The sequence below is a fragment of the Balaenoptera borealis genome (assembly GCF_965194805.1).
Source record: "Balaenoptera borealis genome assembly, chromosome: 1".
In the NCBI taxonomy this organism is placed as follows: domain Eukaryota; kingdom Metazoa; phylum Chordata; class Mammalia; order Artiodactyla; family Balaenopteridae; genus Balaenoptera; species Balaenoptera borealis.
Window position 1 is genome coordinate 168,297,282 of NC_138860.1, and position 19,472 is coordinate 168,316,753.

General features: G+C 55.0%; 1 protein-coding gene across 4 annotated transcripts in view; it reads right to left on the bottom strand.

The window, feature by feature from the left end:
- NHSL3 (NHS like 3) overlaps nucleotides 1-19,243 on the bottom strand; it is a 28,477-nt gene extending 9,234 nt beyond the window's left edge. For 2 of the 4 annotated variants that reach the window (XM_082345410.1, XM_082345409.1), the window contains exon 1: nucleotides 8,805-8,995. In XM_082345410.1, coding sequence (XP_082201536.1) covers nucleotides 8,805-8,895 — 91 coding nt within the window. In that variant the 5' untranslated portion in view covers nucleotides 8,896-8,995. Of the gene's footprint in view, nucleotides 1-8,804; nucleotides 8,996-18,654 lie in introns of those variants that run through there. The other 2 variants (XM_082345408.1, XM_082345407.1) reach the window with 2 other exon arrangements.
- Between the last annotated feature and the right edge of the window lie 229 nt (nucleotides 19,244-19,472).

Below are 19,472 nucleotides of genomic sequence, written 5' to 3' on the forward strand. Positions count from 1 at the left end.
GGCAGAAGCCCAGGACTGCCTGGGCGGATGGCAAGGACACTGGCAGAGGTCCCTGGAGGAGGAGCCAGCCCAGGACACAGTGCTGGGAAGCCAGGGAGATGCCCAGAGCAGAATCACGGTGACTGGTGCTAACAACCCCTCACACGTACGTCCAGCCCCAGACTTTCCAAAGGATTATCTTCCCACTTTAGTAATGTAACATCAACAGCCAGAAAAGCACTGTGAACTCTCCAAGGTCACACAACAGAGGCAGGCCTTCAACACAGACCTCTTGCTCCTCCAGCCCAGGATTCTTCTCACTGGTCTCACTCTGTGACTCAGTGACTCTCTTGGATCACCAGACAGGGAGAACGGAATTAGCCATAGGTGAGGGCAGTAAGAGTGGGGGGCAGGAGGGAAGGTACTTGGAGGGAAGTCAGGTCCAGGTTCAAATCCAGCTCCATCACATACAAGTCATGACCTCACATGGAAACAAGGCTAATAACTCCTCTTTATAAGATTGTTGGATCCATTCATTTAACCAGCAAATATTTATTAAACTAGTACTAGGGGCTACAGCTATTGGAAAACTTTTATCTTGTTCACCAGTATATCCCTAGTGTCTGGCACATACTATGAGTTCAATAAATATTCGATGAATACATGAATGAGGTAAACTGGCAAAATTTTAGATAGTGAGGGCAGAGGAGATGTGACAGGAAGTGGGTGACTTTAGGGGGCATCAAGGAAAGGCTATTGGAACTGAGACCTAAAGAAGGAGCCAACCAGGGCAAGTGCTGGGCATACAACCTTCTAGAAAAAGGCAACAGCAGGGACTTCCGGTGGTCCAGTGGCTAAGACTCCACACTCCCAATGCAGGGGGCCCGGGTTTGATCCCTGGTAAGGGAAATAGATCTCACATGCCGCAACTAAGAGTTCGCATGCCGCAACTAAAGATTCTGCATGCCACAATGAAGATCCCATACGCAGCAACGAAGATCCTGCGTGCCGCAACTAAGACCTGGCGCAGCCAAATAAGTAAATAAATATTTTTTAAAAAAAGAAAGAAAGAAAAGAAAGAGGCAACAGCAAGCAAAAAGGTCTTGAGGCAGGAGTGGTGGGGTGGTTTTCCCAGAACAGAGAGGAGGCCAGTGTGGCTGGAATATGATGAGCAAGGGAGAGAATGGCAGGAGATGAGAAGAGGCAGGAGCCAGGTCAGGTAGGGCCCCAGAGGCCTTGGCAGAGTCTGGATTTTATTCAAAGAACCCCAAGAGGTCAGTACTAAAGGTTCAGCTGAGTATTGACGATGTTAAAAGAGATTCCCCCTGGCAACTCCAAAAAGAGTAGTTGAGGGGCTTCCCTGGTGGTCCCGTGGTTAAGACTCCGTGCTTCCACTGCAGGGGCATGGGTTCCATCCCTTGTCGGGGAACTAAGAGCCTGCATGCCGTGCTACGCACTGCGGCCAGAAAAAAAAAAAAAAAAAAAAAAAAGAGTAGCTAAGACTGTGGAAGAGAAGGTCTGTGAACTATAAAGTGCTGTCCCCCAGACTCACCTGAGGACACCCCTCTCTCACAGCACCTTTCTCTCTCTCTGAGTCCCTAGGGATCTAAGAATTCACAATGGCTCCCACGCTGCAAGATCCTCCTACTGGTCCTTCCCCATTTGCTGTGCCACTTCTCAGGGACCACTCATGCAGATAGCTGAGCCTTCGCTCTCTAGAGAACAAAATTCTGTGGGGCTAGATAGTATATATCCTCAGATCATTGAAATCTAAACAACACTCTTAAGAAGTAGGCACATTTTTTTTTTCTTGGCTGTGCTGTGCGGCTTGCGGAATCTTAGTTCCCCAACCAGGGGTTGAACCCAGGCTCCCGCAGCGACAGTACTGAGTCCTAACCACTGGACCGCCTGGGAATTCCCAAGAAGTAGGCACTTTTATCTCCGTTTTACAGATGAGGAAATGGACACCAGAGAGGGCAAGCACTATATAAAGCTGGTAAATGGCGGGACAGCATTCACACTCACGACCACTTGAATCCAAAAGCCACGTTCTGCCCACTGTGCCAGCTACAAACCTGATCTCCCCTCTGAAGAAGGTTGGGATGACCCTACCATCCCCCAAAATTTGAGGTTTCTTGACCACATCCTCCCCTCTTCTCTCCCTCTTAGGCCAGACCCATCCAACCCTCTTATTAGTCCCACTCAAACAGAAAAGAGCAGTAGACCGACACTTGTAGGGTGATTAATTCATGCCAGGCACCATGCCAGGCGCTGGTGGAAGGCAGTCTCTACCCTCACAGATCTGACAACAGTCCTTCGAGGCAGGTACTCAAAGATACTCTCCTGGTAACTGACCTGTGAGGCTCACAGAGCCGGGTGACTTCCCAAGCTCTGCCTGGTTCCAAAACTGGAGCCTTCAGCCATGCAGGACAAAGGGACGCTCAGCTTCTCCCAACCAGGGAAACTAAGGGCTGAGCTCTGCTAAGTCAGGGGCGGGGAAACATCAGCTCATCAAGGTCCCAGGCCCGTAGCTTGCAGTCAGGGTCACAGCTGCAAATTCCCCAGCAGGATCCAAGGCTCTCACACTTGATAACATCTGGTTCCCCCAACAAAACCCGTCCCGCCGCCCCCCACCCGCGCCTTGGCCAGAGCCTGAGGTCCCTCTGAGCCACCCCAGGCACAGGTCTACACACCTGTAGCTTGTTTGGGGAGAGACTCAGCAACCCGAGTCTCGGATGGAGAGCATGCACCTCACAAGGAAACTGAGGCCCAGAGAGCGGAAGGACCTTGCCTAAGGCCACACTTGGAGTCCGTGTTCCAGGACCTTCAGCCCCAGCACAGTCCAGAGGTGCTGCCTGGGACTGAGGCTCACCATGCAGCCTCCGCCTCCCCTACCTGCCCAGGGGAGGAGGCTTCCCGGATCTGAGAAGACACCTTGCTCCAGGCCACGCAGAGCACACCAGGAAGCACACCTGCAAGTTCTGGAGGGAGCTGAGATACAGACCACCAGCAGAAGTGTGCAGACCGCACCTCCAAAAAGCCTCACCGGGGCCATCCCCCACAGGCGGGCGCTCTCACCACCACGTCCACAAAGCACACCCACGCCTCCCTAGTCCACGCCCTCCCCACACCCGAGTGCCACTGCGCAGATTCACGCAGGGCCCTGCTGGGTGGCTGCGTGTACACGAGGGCAGATGCATGTACCCACCGCTCTGGGGCCCCCCTGAGCCTGCAAACAGAGAGGAATAGGAAAGGGAGCCCCTGCCCCCGCCCCCCCAAGGCCACGTGCACCTGTGCGCATGCGTACGCACTGTCTTGGCAACATCCTCCACGGGGTGAGGCCTCAACCTGCCCCATTCCAGAGCAAGGGGCGGGGGCTGCGGCGCGCCCTGCAGCCAGGCCGGCCTGACTCAGGGGAGAGGAATGAAGGGGGAGGGCACAGCTGCCCAGGTGGCCTTGCTCTGGAGCCAGGATTCAGGGTGTTTGTAGGCCCCTAAGTCTCAGCCCCTCACTCTTGTAATGGTGGGCAACAAGGCCCAGAGGGGACCCGGGCCTTCCCATAGGAGCAGAATCCAGAGCACGCGTAGATTTTATCCTCTTAGAGGCAAGACAAAACTAAGTGAATATAAGTCTCAGGCGCAGGCGCCTTACAGTTCTCGAAACACTCTCCTCTTCTACTGTCTCGAAGAAAGCGAACGAGAAACCTGCAAGGTAGGTGTGAGTTCCCTTCTTACAAATGAGCACAAGGCTGGAGGGACAGTGACTTGCTCAAGGTCACCCAACCAGGAAGTGGCCGAGCCCAGAACCTGGGTCTCACTGCAAACGCCTTAGTGGACCCTAAGTCTCAGGAAGTTAAGGGGTTGGCGTGGGAGGGAGGGGGCCATAGCCTCAGTCACTGCCCAAAGTGGGGGAGCTCTGCACCCCACTTCTGCACGAGGGGAATCTCCCTCCTTCCTCTTCTCACTGCAAAGGCCCAGCCTAGCCAGGGCAGGGCTGACAGGCCGGTTCTAAGGTAAATATTGGGGGGTAGGGAGGCCTGGGACAGGAAGGGGAGGATCCCATCCTACAGGCGCCTGGGGGAACGGGCAGTAACACAGGGAGGAATTAGCTACCATAATATTAGTAAATGTCATAATGAGTTTCCGGGTCAGTATCTGCTGCCGACAGTAACATAATAATCTCTTTCGGCCAGGGTGCGATCCTGACTTTCCAAAGCCCTTTCCTTTGTTCCTTCAAGGCATGATTATCCTCATTTCATAGATGCCGGAGAGGCAGCCACCATGAAGCCAGGAGAGAAAAAGGCTGGGAGTCGGAAGGTCTGTATTCCGGGCTTTGGACAAATGAATCAGCCTCTCAGGGCTGCAGTCTCATCTGTAAAGTGGGACTAATACCCACCTCACAGAGTGCCTGGGAAAGTTAAAGCCACGCAACCAAGTGTAACCACAGTGTTGTCATCAGAGGGAGCCTCTTGCCTATCCAGGTGTGGGTGCCTTTTCACTTTCAACGATCATAAGCCAGCATTTGCTGAGTGCCAACTGACTGAGACACACATGGTCTCACTAAATCCCCCTCACCATACAGAGGCACTCCCCTAGGGTTAGTGACTAGCCCAAGGTCACACAGCTAATAATGGCCGTGAGCCCAGCTCATACTGGCTGCTGTTCTTCCCATGCCCCTAGAGGCCTCCTCTCCCATCCACTTCTGGCGCTCTCTTCAAATCTCAAGTGGAGTTGAGAACCATTATTAAGATAAGGTCTGATAAGGGACACTTAACATCAGCTTCCTATCAGCTCCTCAGTGACCTAGCCCTATCTGGCAGCCCTAACCACCCCCTGTTTGGGAGGAAAGGGAATTCGGAGCCCACGCCAGATATCCCACTGCCCTGGGAGTCAGAGGTCCTAGGCCTGAGCTCTCACTGCCCCTCAGTTGAAGCATGAGCCTGAATCAGGCACTGCCTTCTTCTGGGCCTCAGTTTCTTCATCTATGAGGTGGGACGGTTGGGGAGATGATCTCTAAGGAGCCCTTGGCATGTATGACTCTGCTGCTAGAAGGAGGGGAGTGGTCCCTCACTTTGGGTCAGGACCTGGGGCAGCAAGGGGGTTCAGCTTATCTCAGATCCCTCAGACCAGAGAGGGCTGGGCCAGCCCCTTATCTGGAAGCCCAGGGCTCCCACAAGCAAGTCTAGACATACAGTTGGTCACAAGTCTCCCCACCCCAGTAAAGGAGAGGAAACAGGAAGAAAGGGGGCAAGGGAGGTAACAGGAGCAGGTCTTCTCCCAGCTGCGGCCACTGGTGCTCTAGGTCCAGAGGCAGGGCAGAGTCTGACTCCACCAATGACTTAGTCCCTTCCCTCAATCTCATCTGCAAAGTGGGAACAATAAACCCTATCAGGAGGAGGGCCATGTGTGTAAGCCTGACAGTATAATGCATGGGAACAGGAAGAGGACAGAGTGCTGGGGGTGCTCCTTGAGCTGCCAATTCACATCCTCCACCAATCCTCCATACCTCCCAGGACCAAGTGCCCAGATGGCCTGGGGCTGGGAGGGTTGAGATGGATTCCTGAGAACCAAGGCCAAACAATCCTAGCAGGTTACAGTGTCTTTGCAGCAGTGAGGAGGCCTCTCCCTATTCACCCTCACCCTTCTCTATGGTCCAAGGGCATTTGTAACATGGGACCAACCCTTCCTTGAAACTCAGTTTCCCCTCCCACTGCCCGCCAGCTCCCTCTCTGAGCTCTTGGAGGCTTCAGTGCTTAGTCCTCAACCCCTGCCCTTCCTCCACAGTGCTTCCTCCACCTGTGCACCATACGGAGTCCAAATCCCCCAGGGCCTCAGGCTTTCTTCACCCGGAGGACATGCAGGCCCCTCCATCATAAGAGGATATCCATCTACACCTAAAATAATTAAGAGCACAGGCTTTGGAATCTGACAGGCTTGGGTTTGAATCCCTGTTCAGCAACCTCCTTGCTGAGTAGCCTTGGACAAGTGACTTAACTTCTCTGAGCTCCAGCTTTCTCATCTGTAAAATGGGAAGAATAGCTTACAGCTTGTAAGACCGTTGGAGGACAAATGAATTAATCAAGGTAAAGGGTTTGGCATACGGTTTATCTCTGCTGCCACCCCCAGCCAAGCAGCCTCATGCATAGAGCCTTCACAGCACTCTCTGGCCCATACTCTCAACATCTGATTAATCCCAGGTCCTTCCTATCACTTCTGCCACCTCCTCCGCAGTGTCTCTGCAGCTGCCACTCCTCTCCACTCCCACAGCCCTCAACCTGTCCCCAGCCCTCACTCCATCAACCTCTCCCCTGGATTACTGCAACAGCCTCCAGACTGTTCTATGAGCTTCCACTCTCACCACCCCACCCCCCAACCTGTCCTGCCTGCACCTGCCATCTTCCTAACATACCACTTTCATAGGCTCCTCACTTGCTCAAACACCTTCACTGGCTCCCTTTGGCCTGTAGACTCCAGCCCTCTCTGCTTGCCTTGCGTTCTTTCCCCCATCCTTTCACAGACTAATCAAACGAGTAAGTACTCAAGCCCCAGTCCCATACCTGGACCTGTGTCAGCAGAGGCTGAAGCCAGGGAAGCCTTAGAATCCTCAGCACAAGTAAAAACAAAGATTGAAGTTTACATTCACTTTTTCTCCTCCCAGGCACAAGGAAGAAACCTCAACTACTTTGCTTTCCAGCCTCCACACTCAGTCTCAACCCCATGCCTTTGCTCACGACCATACCCCAGAGCTGAAATGCATCCCTGGCCAGGTTCTCTTGTCTAATCAACAATTCAGGACTAATTCCAACCCTACAGTTACTTCTTTAATACCAGCTCCCCAGTTTTCTAAAACTGACCGCAACCCAAAAGCCTTTTAACATATAGCCTAGAATATTCCCTAGCCTCCACGCTTTCTTCTATGTTCCCTTGACATTGCTTTCTGGGTTTTTAGGAACACCTTTAAAGCCTGGTTGACCCTTGAGTTGCAGCAGGAACTGGAAGAGCACAAGAAATGCTAGAAGCCCCAGGCCTCTTCCGTAAGGGCTGGCGGGCAAATTATAAACACAGCCCTCTTAATCTCTCTCTCCCCCACCACAAATGGTCACAAGTCTGGATCCACAGTTGGTTCTCAGGAAACCATCAGATTAGAGTGGCCATAGGAGGGCAGATGAAGATTCCCCAGCCCCAGCCCCACCCCCTTGGTGCCGATTCCAAGAGGAGAGACAGGTGGACACAGCCCAGATTTCAGGATTACTGGGACAGGGAGACTACTGGAAGGTCCAGAAGTCTCTCATCAACCCAGCTTCTGAGGAACCTCAGAGAGCCTACCAGCATTTAATTAATCCTTCTCCTAATAGTCATGATTATTCTTCAAACCACTGCAGGCAATGACCTTGGACAAGCCCACCTTCTCTCTCAGTCTCTTTCACGACTGTAAGGGTCCCAAGAAGTCACCTAAGCTAAGCTGCCCTTATTTCACAGACAGGCCTCCCTCTAGGAGCCAGGGAGGTCCAGAGAAGTGAAAGCAATCTGCTCAAGGTCACAGAGCCCATACCAGAGCCACACTGAAAACCCAGACACCCTAAATCCCAGCCTAGGCCCTTTCTATTGCCCCTTGCATGGAGGGATGAGATCATCAGGCTCAATTCAGAACCTCTAGGAATGTAGGCCATCCTGGGAAGTCATGGGTGGATTCTCCCACCACAGGAGGGAGGCCCCCCAAGCCACCTTCTCCGGGATTTTCTCATTCCCCAAAACCAGCAGATACCCGACTCTGTTGGAGACCCCTTATCTTGCGGGGTGGGGGGTGGATCACCACCCTGCCCCTACCCCATGTTTGGATTCACCAGGCGGAGGAACTAGGCACTCTACACAGCCCCTCCTCCAACACCCCTTGGGACCCGGGGATACCCTGAACCGCCACACCCGCTGGGGGGAACCAGGAATCCTGGCTCCCAGCCTTGGGGTTGGAGGCCTTCCCAATTCTGCCCCCTCCCCCCGACTTGGAGGATGGAATGTGACCCGCGGACAGATCCCGCAGCACGCCGGGAAGGGCTGCGTTCCAGCTCGGCGGCTGCACTGAAAGGGGGGGATGCGGCAGCGACCATGGGGACCGCGGGTGGGGGGGGGAAGGGGGACAGAGAGAGGCAGCGGCGGTGCGGATGGGGGTGGGGAGGGAGCCCAGAGAACCAGTCCGACTCCCGATCAAGCCAGATGGAGGCGGCCCGAGTCTCCAGCCCCTGGTTTCCTGCTTCTCCCCTCCACCTTTGTCTCCCCTCCCTCCTGCAAACTTTCAGCCTGTGCGGGCTAAAGCCTGGGGAACAAATGTGCGTGCGTGCGTGTGTGTGTGTGTATAAGTGCTTTAGGGTCTGGCTGGTTGTGCAGTTTTGAACCTGTGTGTACATACGTGTGCCTAAGACGTTGGGCAACTGTACCTACATGAATGTGTCTGAATCTGCGACTGGGGTGGTGTTCGTGTGGCTGGGTAAACCGTATACATAGGTATATGTACCTGTATCTCAGGATCTGTGTCTCCCACAGCGATCGTGTGGGTGTGAATGTGTATGTGATTTTGTGTCTGCATGTCCGTACATCTGAGTGGGTGTTGTGTATGTGACTGTAAATTGTTAACATGTACATGTGCCCGCCCGCGGGTATTCGTGCGTACATGTGTCTCTGTCTGCATGTGAGGGGTGGGGTCTGTGCGGGGGATTCCCGGCCCCCCAAACTCACACCCAACAAGCCCCAGGAGGGGGCAGCAGCGGCGGCGGCGGCTGCGGCAGGAAGACCCTCCTCCCCGCCTGCCCCGCCCCCACCCCCAGCCCCTACCTGCCGGCCGCCTCGCCGACCGCCCGAACCGCCAGAAGCTGCGGGCCCGGGGGCCGCTGGGGGCCTTCCTCTTGTGGTGTGAGTTGCCCATGGTGGGCGCGGGAGCCGGCGCGGGAACCCTAGCGCAGCCCTACCAGCCCGGCAGCCGGGCCCGCAGCCACAGGAGGGAGGCAAAGAGAAGCGCGGGCGGCCACCGCAGGCGCCCCCAGCCCCAGCTCGGCCACGCCCCCGGGCTCTGCGGCCAATGGCCGGGGCGAGGGAGGGGCCGGCAGAGGGGCGGAGCCTGGCGCACATCCCGTAGGCTCCACCCCTCTGAGGACCTGGGAGACCTGCCGAGCCGCCCCGCCCCGCCCCGTGCTCTGGGAAAGGCCGGGCCTGTCCAGGTGGGGCTGACAGATCGCTCGCTCTCCCAGGCCAGGGGCTGCCTCTGAGGACTGCAGTGGAACCAAGAGAACTAGGGGCCCAGGCTCCAGACAGGCAAGGTCTGGAGCCTTGCTGCTGCTAGGGCCCACCAACCACCACCCCGTGAGTGTCACGTGTCTGTGTATCGCCTGTCTCTGTTTGTACAAATACATCTATCTGACTGTATCTCTGTAGTAATGGTGTTCAAAATAACAATAGAACCCTTTTATATAGCGCTTCCTATGTGCCAGGCACTGTGATAACTGCTTTCATGCATTACTTCATTTCACCCACAAAACAATTCTGTAAGGTAGGTACTTTTATCATCTCCATTTTACAGATGGGAAAATTGAGGTTCCATGAAGTCAACCGATTAGCCCAAAGTCAAACAGCATTAAGCTACAGAGCCAGTACTCAAACCCAGACCGAGTCCAATACCCACTGCTCCAGGCTACCTACCCCACCACTTTATCTGTGCCTCTCCATGACCTTGAAGGAGGGCATGTAATTGGGCATTTGTATTTGCGTTCTTAAATGTGGCTGTGTAGTTGTTTATCTGTGACCCTGAACATGTGGGTTCCTCTCTGTGTCATCACCTGTGTGTAACTGCATGCCTGTATCCATATAATTGAATCTGTTTACATAGGTTTGGATGTGTGCTTTTGTATATTTGCCTGTATAATTGTGACTCCCTCAAGCTGGCTGAATATCACTGCTTTTTGTGTATTTGAGTGTGTAATAGTCTGCTTGAGTGCATGTAAGTGCATGTAAGTGAAAATGTTTGTCTATAAGACTGTAATTGCATGTGCTTTTCTGTATCAATATGACTTTGCAACTGTCTGCTGATATACCCATATCTATCTACCTTTGGGGGGCGGGGTATGTGTAAGTAATGGAGCATATAGGTAAACATACATGAAAGCACATGTCTGTGTGCATCTAACCCTAACTCTCTCTCATCTCCCCTTAAATAAGTCTTTGTTTTTCAAAGCCCAGGCCAAGGTTCACCTCTTCTGAAAGTCTTCCAGGTTGCGCAAGGCCCCCACATCTTTATATTCTCACAAGTGCCCTGTGTCCAGGGACCTGCCCAGGACCCCACATACTGGGCAAGGACTCTCCTTTACGATCACTCTGCCATCTCTCCAACCAGGGGCAGCATGGTATAGACAGAGAAAGAGCACTGGGCTGGAAGTCCACGGCCCTCAGTTCTAATCCCCTTCCGGCTCATCCTTTCTGCCACCGGGGCAAGCCCCTCCTTCACTACACCACGCTGCCTCTTATGCCCAGTGGCTCCAAGACACCCTGTTCCCTCCCTGCAAAATGGGAGAGTTAAAGCTGAACCACACCCTCCCTGAGGCCCATCTCTTGCTAAGAGACTGAGGTTGACAACAGTGCAGTCCTTGAGGGGGCTGGTATTTTATTCATCCACCCAGAAAATACTTGTTGAGCATACACTGTATACCACGCTGTGTGCAGCAGGCTCCCTGCCTTGCACAGAGAAGAGGGTCCTAGTGGCAGAGCTGGATGAGACCTCAGAGATCTGCTGGCCCAATTCCCTTAATTTACAGGTGGGGAACCTGAGGCCCATCAAGGGGAAAGGTGGTATGGGGGGGCAGAGAGAACACTCAAGGGTAAAGTCCAAATCCCTCGGCATGCATTCAGTGAGGACAGGCATGCAAAGAGCTTAGAAGGATGTCCGGAGTGTAGCAGGTACCTCGGCCTTCACAGGAGACCTTGCAGGAGCTGCCCCCGCTCACCAGTTCAGCCTCATCTCTGACCACACCCCTTTCATTCTCAGAGCTCCAGCCACACACAACTGCTTGCTGCACCCCAGTGCACACCTACAGGCCTCACACATGCTCCTTCCTCTTCCACCTCTGCCTGTCCTCAAGGCCTTGCTAGACAGTGTCCTCCTCCATGTCCTCCTTGACACCCCTCCTCCCCCAGCCCAGTTCTTGGGGCTCCCACAGGCATTAATGCTGTCCACTGATACAGTACTGATCACACCTAAGGGCTCCCCGGCACCCTGTGTAACACCAACCCAGCACTTGTCTCAAGGCAACAGTGTGCTTTGGTAGCTCCCTTTCCAACCAGAAAACAAGTTCCTCAAGGACACTAATCCTCTCACTCCTCCTAGTAGCCCCAGGCTCAGCATAGTGTCTGGCACACAGTAGGTATCCCTACGTGTTGAACAGAAACTGGCAGAGGTGGTGATAATGGCACCGTGAGCACTAATGGAGATGAAGAGGCACAGGCAGGAGAGTCCAAGGCACTCTCCCAGTCTTACCTTCTTTCACTACAAAGGCTATGCTTGCTCCCAGATCCAAAAGGAAGAGTACTACCAACGAGTCAAGTGCATGGGAGAGCCTGGGAGAGCCTGGGGTAGGACTGGTGGGAAGAAGTAGGTGGTATGGTAGGCATATGGACCAGAACTCCTGGAACCACAAGGCAGGGCTTGAGTGTCTTGTGACCCTCCTGGAGGATAGTAGTAAAGGCCTCGGCTGGCTAGGGGCTTGGAGAAGAGGGTATCCTTAAGCAGGCAGGAGGTCCTACTTGGAACAGACCCCACCAGCATTCTCCTGGGAAGCATGCACTTTGCCAGAAGATTCAGGGTTTAAACCCTTGGCAGGCTGAGCTGTCTCCATCTCCCCTCCATGCCAGCACAGAGCACCCCGTGAGTGCAGCTGACAGCCTTTGGTGAAGCAGCCCCCAGGACAGCGGAACACTAGAGCACAGAGTCCTGGGGAGTATAGTCATGGGGGAGGTGGACAACGAGTTCATCCCTCCTGCCCAAGGAAGCTGCTTCCACCCACTTCCTCCCCCAAGTCAGCCACAGGACTGGAGGTGGCCATCCGTGGGTTCTCCAGATGGGAGGTAGAGGTGTGTATACCTGCTCTCCCCACCCCGCCACATTCACTGCGGCCTAAACAATATACAATGCCTCCTCTCATTAGTTTTCTTCAGCATGTGACAGGCCAGGAGCAGCTGAGACAGCTTTGAGGGTTTGGGGAGAGGGGAATTTCCGAGGGGCGGGTGGGGGAGGGGAGGCGCTCCCCCTGCCCTCTGCTGACAACAGATTAGAGATTTTTCTGGCCACAGGGTATAGCCACCCCAGAGCAGCAGACCTTGCTGGCGGCCCTGATTCAGGGGCAGGAAAGGGAGAGTGGTGGGGGGAGGGCCCCCCAGCCTGAGGGGGATTTCCAGGAGAACCTGGGCCCTGTGCCACCGGTGGGGATCCAGGGCCTCCGTGAGGAGGGAGGGGGAGAGGCAGCTGGACCGGGCCCATGAAGGTGTCAGAGGTAAAGGAGGGGATGGATGAGGCCTTCTTGGCCTCGGCTTCCTGCTCCTCTCATCCCACCCCTGGTCGGGGCCCCTTTCTGGGATGGGATTTTTCCATTAGAAGTCAGAACAAAGGAGTGGGGAAGCTGAGGTCAGCCTGGCAGGTGTGGGCTCCTGTTCCGCCTCCAACACTGGTTGGCTGTATGACCTTGAGCAAGTCACTTCCTCCTCTGGGCCTCAGTTGCCCATCTGTATGTACCATGAGGGCTCCCTGTGACATCTCAGGCTATCAGCTCTGAGCGCCCAGGATCTGGAGATACCCATGCTCTGGGGGCCCATATCAGATTACCCACCTATCACCCAAAGGCACTTAGTGCCAGGCCCTGTGCTGGGCAGGGCAGAGGGAAAAGACAGTCAGCCCAGGGCCTGCCCTCAGGATGTTCAGAACAGTGAGGTATGGTGATGCCTGTGCCCACGGAACCCGAGAGCCAGCTGGTCCCAACCCCCAGCAGGAGCCTTGCCTGGTTCCAGCTCTGCAAATCCCTCAACCCCAGCTTCCCCTCATTCTTCCATTTTAGCTCATGTCATCTCTTGGGGAAGCCATCTTTGATCGCCCCCTGGGATCACTCTGTTCCCTCCTTAGTCACACTTCTTGACCCTTAATTACTTGTTCAATGTCTACTACCCGCCTCAAACTGTGAGGTTCACGAGGACTGGGACCTTGTCTTTCATTCATCCCCAGGACAGAGTCTGGCACATAGTAGGTACTTATTACCTAATATTAAATACTTAATAAGTATTTGTGAAATAAATTAGTGAGACACCCTCTCCCATCTGGACCCAAGGCAGACAATGCTCATCACTTCAGAGGGGCTTGAAGAAGGTGGACCCAGACTCCCTTATGGAAACCACTCTCCCACTGATGTATCCCACAGCAGAGGGAGCCCTGCCCATATCACATCAGTCAAGGCCCCAGGCTAAGGACACTGAAATGCCCCTCCCCAAGAAGCAGGTGACCAGAAAAGCATATCCTGGGACTTCCCTGGTGGTCCAGTGGTTAAGAATCCACTTTCCGGGCTTCCCTGGTGGCGCAGTGGTTAAGAATCTGCCTGCCAATGCAGGGGACACAGGTTCGAGCCCTGGTCTGGGAAGATCCCACATGTCGCGGAGCAACTAAGCCTGTGTGCCACAACTACTGAGCCTGCGCTCTAGAGCCCGCAAGCCACAACTACTGAAGCCCACACGCCACAACAAAGAGTAGCCCCTGCTCGCCGCAACTAGGGAAAGCCTGAGCGCAGCAACGAAGACCCGGTGCAGCCAAAAAAAAAAAAAAAAAAAAGAATCCCCCTTCCAATGCAAGGGACAAGGGTTCAATCCCTGGTCGTGGAACTAAAATCCCACAGGCCGCAGGGCAACTAAGCCCGCGCGCCGCAACTACTGAGCTAGTGTGCTCTAGAGCCCATGCACCAACTAGAGAAGCCCGCGCATTGCAACAAAAGATCCCGCCTGCCGCAGCTAAGACCCAACACAGCCAAATAAATAAACGAATAAATAAATATTAAGAAAAGAAAGAAAAGCATATGCTGTTCAACTCCAAATCTCTTGAGCACCCTGCTCTAGAGTCTGGGGGCAATAATTTCCCCAGGAGTATCACAGAGGTGATGACACTGGACCAGGCCTTGAGGATGAACAGAAGTATTGGATAGAAAAGGGAAGGTAAACACATACTAGGTGGGGAACAGCACATGCAATGGCACAGAATGTGGAAATACATGGAGTGTTTATTGAAAGGCAAACAGATACCACCCGGACCTCAGAGAGGCAAAGTGACCACTAACCAAAGTGCCTTTGGGTCCTCACTTTGCTTTAGAGCTACACAGGCCCCTTCCTCAGCAGGGAGAGTTGGCATTATTCACCCTGCATTCTCCTCACCCACCTTCCTATGACATCCAGACCACTGGGTCCCAATGTCGTGTCCATCTGACTGGCCAAAGGTAGGCTCTCCTTCCCTGAACATAGCTCCCACCCCCAGTCCCCCTTCCAGCTTGCTCCTCCAGACCATTCTCAAACTCAGAGAATTCTAGAATGAGAAAGGGCCACTAATGGTCAGAGGTCATTAAACCCCATCTTTATTAAGACAGACTGTGTCTTGCCAAGAATGGGGCAGGACTTGGCAAAGCAGAACTCAAAACGCAGGATTCTCTCCATAACCCCATGCCCAGCACAGCTCTCCGAGTGAGTGGCCAACGTTCATGGGGTTAAATCTGCTGAGCCTGGCAGGGTAGCTCCTAAATTCTCACTATCAGTATCGGAGCCATCCCCAGCGCCCACCCCCCAGCCACTGCCCACTGCCTGAGAGAAACCTTCGGGAGGGCTGTATACTCCTTTCCCCAAAGTTGATCCTAAGCTCTACAGCAGTTACTCCCCTCCAGAGTCAGAAACACATCCAACCTCATATTATCTTGTTTGGAGAGTATGGCCTCTGGAGACACATTGAGTGGCTCTGTCAGTGCTACGCTATGTTCATCATGTCCATGCAAGTAAGAACCTTGCCTGTCTTGTCCCAAATATTTGCATTACCCTGACCAGTGCCTGACACTATATAGTAAGGAATATGTCTTTTTCAAATGAATGAAGCTGAATGACCTTGACCAACTTACTTTCACCCTCTGGGCCTATTTTCTCACCTATAAATGGTTGTAACTGACCACCTCCCAGGTTGTTGAGGACAACAAGGGAAAACACTCATGAAAATGCCCGGCCAGGGTCTGGCACATAGCAGCCTTCATGTTCCCCTTCAAATTAGCCAGCATCCTGCCCTCCTTCCACACTCTGCTCACCTCCTCCAGGAAGCCTCCCCCGATTATCTGCCGGGCTCCAGTCCTGGCATCTGTCCCAGAAACACTTCCTCCCCACACACTTGTCTAGAGTCCACATGATATTTCTGAAAAATATGGATTCCTGCCTGTTTGTTTGTTACTTTTTCTGTGCCTGAGTCCTCCGCTGGACAAAGGAAAGACTCCATCTTCTGTGGTTCCCCCCTCAATAATCATCATCATCACGGGTATCTGAGGTGTAACCAATGAGTTGTTTTCCAAACATGAATCAGGATAAACTTAGCTAATGCTCAAGTCCTCAGCATCACAACAGCAGCAACCTGCTCACATCTGGGCCATGCTCCACAGTTCACAATGCACTTGCATGTCTGTCTTCTAATCTGATCCTTGAAACACCCCTGTAAAGCCAGGATTTGTTATCTCTATTTTACAGATAGCAGAACTGAGGCTTGGAGGGGTTAATAACCTGCCGGTGTCACATGGCCCAAGAGGGACAGACCAGGGCCCAGGACAGAGTTGTCCTGTCAGCTTCAAAGCCCATTCCTTCCAGACTGGGTCCTTACAACTCAGGTGAATAAACTCACAAACACAATAACAGCGACCCCTTACATTTCTATGGTGACTTCACTTTCAAATAATTTTCACATCCTCTTTTGTGAGAATCTTGGAAAGCTCACAGAAAGCTCACAGACCTATCGATGATATGTCCAGCCGGAAGGTTACCCCAGTGAGAAGGTCCCCTCTCTTCAAGAGACAGTAATGGAAACAGTGAGGCCACAGAGAAGTTGCTTGCCCAGTGTCACAGGGCTTGCTAACCGCTGGGCCAGGATGTGAACTCTCATTAATTTGCCTGACTCTGATACTCTTCTTACTCTATCAAGTTCCCTCACTTTTCTCTGGGCCTCTTCCCATCTGTACAATGGGTTGGATGAGAAGATCTTTAAGCCTTACTCCCTGGTCTATGTCCTTGGGAGAATCATGAAAGCAGGACCAGTTTTGGAGTCAGATGATTTGATTTCAAATCCCAGGTGGGCAAATCAATCGCTCACTGTCCCTGAGCCTCAGTTTTTCCATCTGCAAATGGTCGTAAATGATAATGGAGGTAAAGGACGCAGGGCAGGGGGGCGGTGGGGGGGTTCTGGCACATTCAGAAAAATAAATGTCAGACTTCCTCTCTTTCCTTTCTAAGTCTGTGCAGGGCAGTGCAGGGAGCAGGGGGGTTCTGGAAAACAGAGGCTCAAAATCTATCCCAAGCTCAGTTTTCCCTTTTATAGTAGGGGACTCAGATTAAGGAAGCCAAGACCTGCATCTATGGGTCTTTGGTTCAGCAACTGGGAGCGGGGAGATAATGACCTCCCTAGCAAAGGCCCCTGACCTCCCAGGAATTTTCTGTGTGTGCTTCCTCCCCATCTCCCCCAGTCTTCATTCTAAACATTTTCCCCAGAAAGAGTTAAGCCTTCTTTGGGCTTCCCCTTCCTGACCAGCGGTGCCAGTGGAGATTAGAGAGATTGGATTTATTTCTCTTAATAAACAGAAAAGAAGTTTGGCCAGGCAGGTGACAAGGAAACAAATGGAATAATAGGAGGTTGGAGCAAAAGGAAGGACTTCCTCCAGACATACCTGCGGCCACCCCCAGACCTGGGGAAACAACAGCCAGGGGCAGGGAGGTGTTGCCCATGCACGTGGTCCCAAATCAGGTCGACCTGCTGCCCAGAAAGCCCAGTGCTACCCAATACCAAACACAAGGCAGGGGGAGGCCTGCCACTGACCCAGTGACCCTTAACCCAGACTGTCCGAGCAGGGACCTACAGAGTCAGCTTTTCCAGCCCCTGCCCCCAGGCTGATCTCCCAGGGGAAAAGTTTCCACTGCCCTGGGGTACGCCACTAGCCTTCTATCTCTAATCCTGACAGTCTGACCACAATCCATCCTGCTGCAATTCTGACCCATGCCCCCTTGAGTGTGACAGGGATGACTTCAGACTGAATCCCAGTGGGGCAGCCCTGGGACAGACTTCATGTATTGTGGGGACTGCAGAGCCCTTGGAAACACCCCTCATGCAAACCTTCCCATGGGGCCTGGCCCAGTCATCTCAGCCCCAGCACCCAACTTGTTTGTGGCTGGGCTGCAGGGGAGCAGGGCCCATATCCAAAAGGAAGATCAGGCCGGATGCAATCACACAAGAGGCCTTTCACCCTCTTCCTGACCCCTAAAGTGTTCCATCTAATTATCCTCCAGCGGAGGTGGTTAAAGGACACTGGGCGGGTAAACACAGGTGAAATGGGACGGGCCTGCACACACCGCCATTTCCTCACCTCTAGCACTGCAGCAGGAGCACAGGAAAGGTAGACTTCCTAGGACGGCTGGCCCCAAGGGAGCCCCACCCTCTTGCAGAGACTCATGCCTTCCCCCTCAATCAGGAGACAGAAACAGAGAGGAAGATGAGGGAAGAACAAAGCAAGCGGCCAAAAGAAATGTGATTCCAGTAGGGATGGGCCAGATCAGCCACCCCTCCCCTCAGGCTGCCCATCCATCAGGCCAGAGGGAGCCTAGAGGCAGGGAATTAGCTGTAGTACTTCAGGTACCCACGGCTGCCCCAGGTACAGCCTCTCCATTAACTTGGGCCTGTTTCCCCCATCTGCAAGCACACTTCCAACACAGGACCGTTTCTACCACGGCGGGGGCAAGGAGTGGTGGGTGGGGCAGTTGGCTCAGATCCTGAGCTCACCACCCCAGGAGGTGGATGTTTGCGGTTTGGCCCAGGTGAGTGGTGAGGGGGGCCAGGTAGGAAAAGCTAACACTGCTAAGAACCTAAAGCATGTTATGCTCCGTGCTGGGTCCTCTGTGGGGCTGGAAACCCAGATCCACCTCGATGGCTGAAACACCTTTTGAGTGCAGCTGGCTTTCCAGACCCAGAGGGACCCCCCCACCAGAGATGCAAGGCCACGTGCCTCTCCCATTGGCCCCAGGCCAGAGTCAAGACTCTGACCCCCTGACTCAGCAGCAGAGGGCAGAACCTGAGTGAGGCTGGGGGAGGGGGCACCGCCTCACCGTCCCAAGAGCCGGGCGCCAGCACTTCCTGCTTAAGCCAGGGGATTCCTGCCCCCTTCGGGGGGTCCTCTCCATCTCGAGCGGGGCAGGGCTGAGTCTGGGAAATTCTGGGGGCGGGACGGGCCAGACTGGGGGTACTCGGACTGACCCCCGGGCTCTTCGCTCCCCAAGCAACGGCGCCTAGGGAGTCACCACCTCCGACACGCCGCGGACCCCCAGAGGAGCCACCCAGGCCGCACCCTCGGCGCCGCCCGGCGCCTGCCCAGGTGCCCGGCCGCCTTACCTCGGCCTTTACCCTTGGCCCTCCTGGCCTTGTCGTCCGCCTTCTTGGCCCGGGGGGCGGCCGGTTCGGCGCCCTCGGTCCCTGCCGCCTTCTTGCGCCGCTTGCCCCGCAGCCAGCTGAAGGCGCGGCGGAGGCCGGACACGCCGGAGCGAGACTTCTTCTTGCGCGGGGGGCCGCCCGGGCCCCCCGGCTCTTCGGCCGCAGGTGCGGCGGGGGACGCGCGGGCCTCCATGGCTCGGCCGGGGGACCCGGCGCGAGGGTCAGGCCCCCTGAGGCGGGGCGCCCATGAGCCGGGGGCGGGCGGGCGGGCAGGCAGCCGCCGCGCGGAGACGCGCCCGCAGAAAAGTTTGGGCGGCGGAGGCAGAGCGGGCGAGGAGCGGGGCGGGCGGCGGGAGCGGCGCGGGAGGGGCCACGGGGCGGCGGGCGGGGCGCGAAGGCCGGCCGGGAGGGACGGTGCCGGGAGGGAGCGGCCGCGGGGCGGGGGCGGCGCTGCCTGCGGCCCCTCCCCGCCCCCTCCGGCCCTCCGGCCGGGGTCCGGGAGGTCGGGGGCTGGGGGAGGGCGAGGTCCGGTGCCGAGGGAGGGTGGTCCCGCTCCCCGGAGCCGCGCCTGCGGGCTGGGGCCGAGAGGGCGGGGTCGCGGGGCGGGGCGGGTCCGGGAGAGGGCGGTACCGAGGTTCCGTCCCTGCGGGGGCACTGAGGAGAGATGGGTTCGAACAGAGAAGTACGGGGCCGAGGATGGGGGTGCGCAGGGAAAGGGGGTAGAGAGATGTTGAGGTTGGACCCCAAGAGAACCTGGTGCCCTGAGTTTGGTCCGGGAC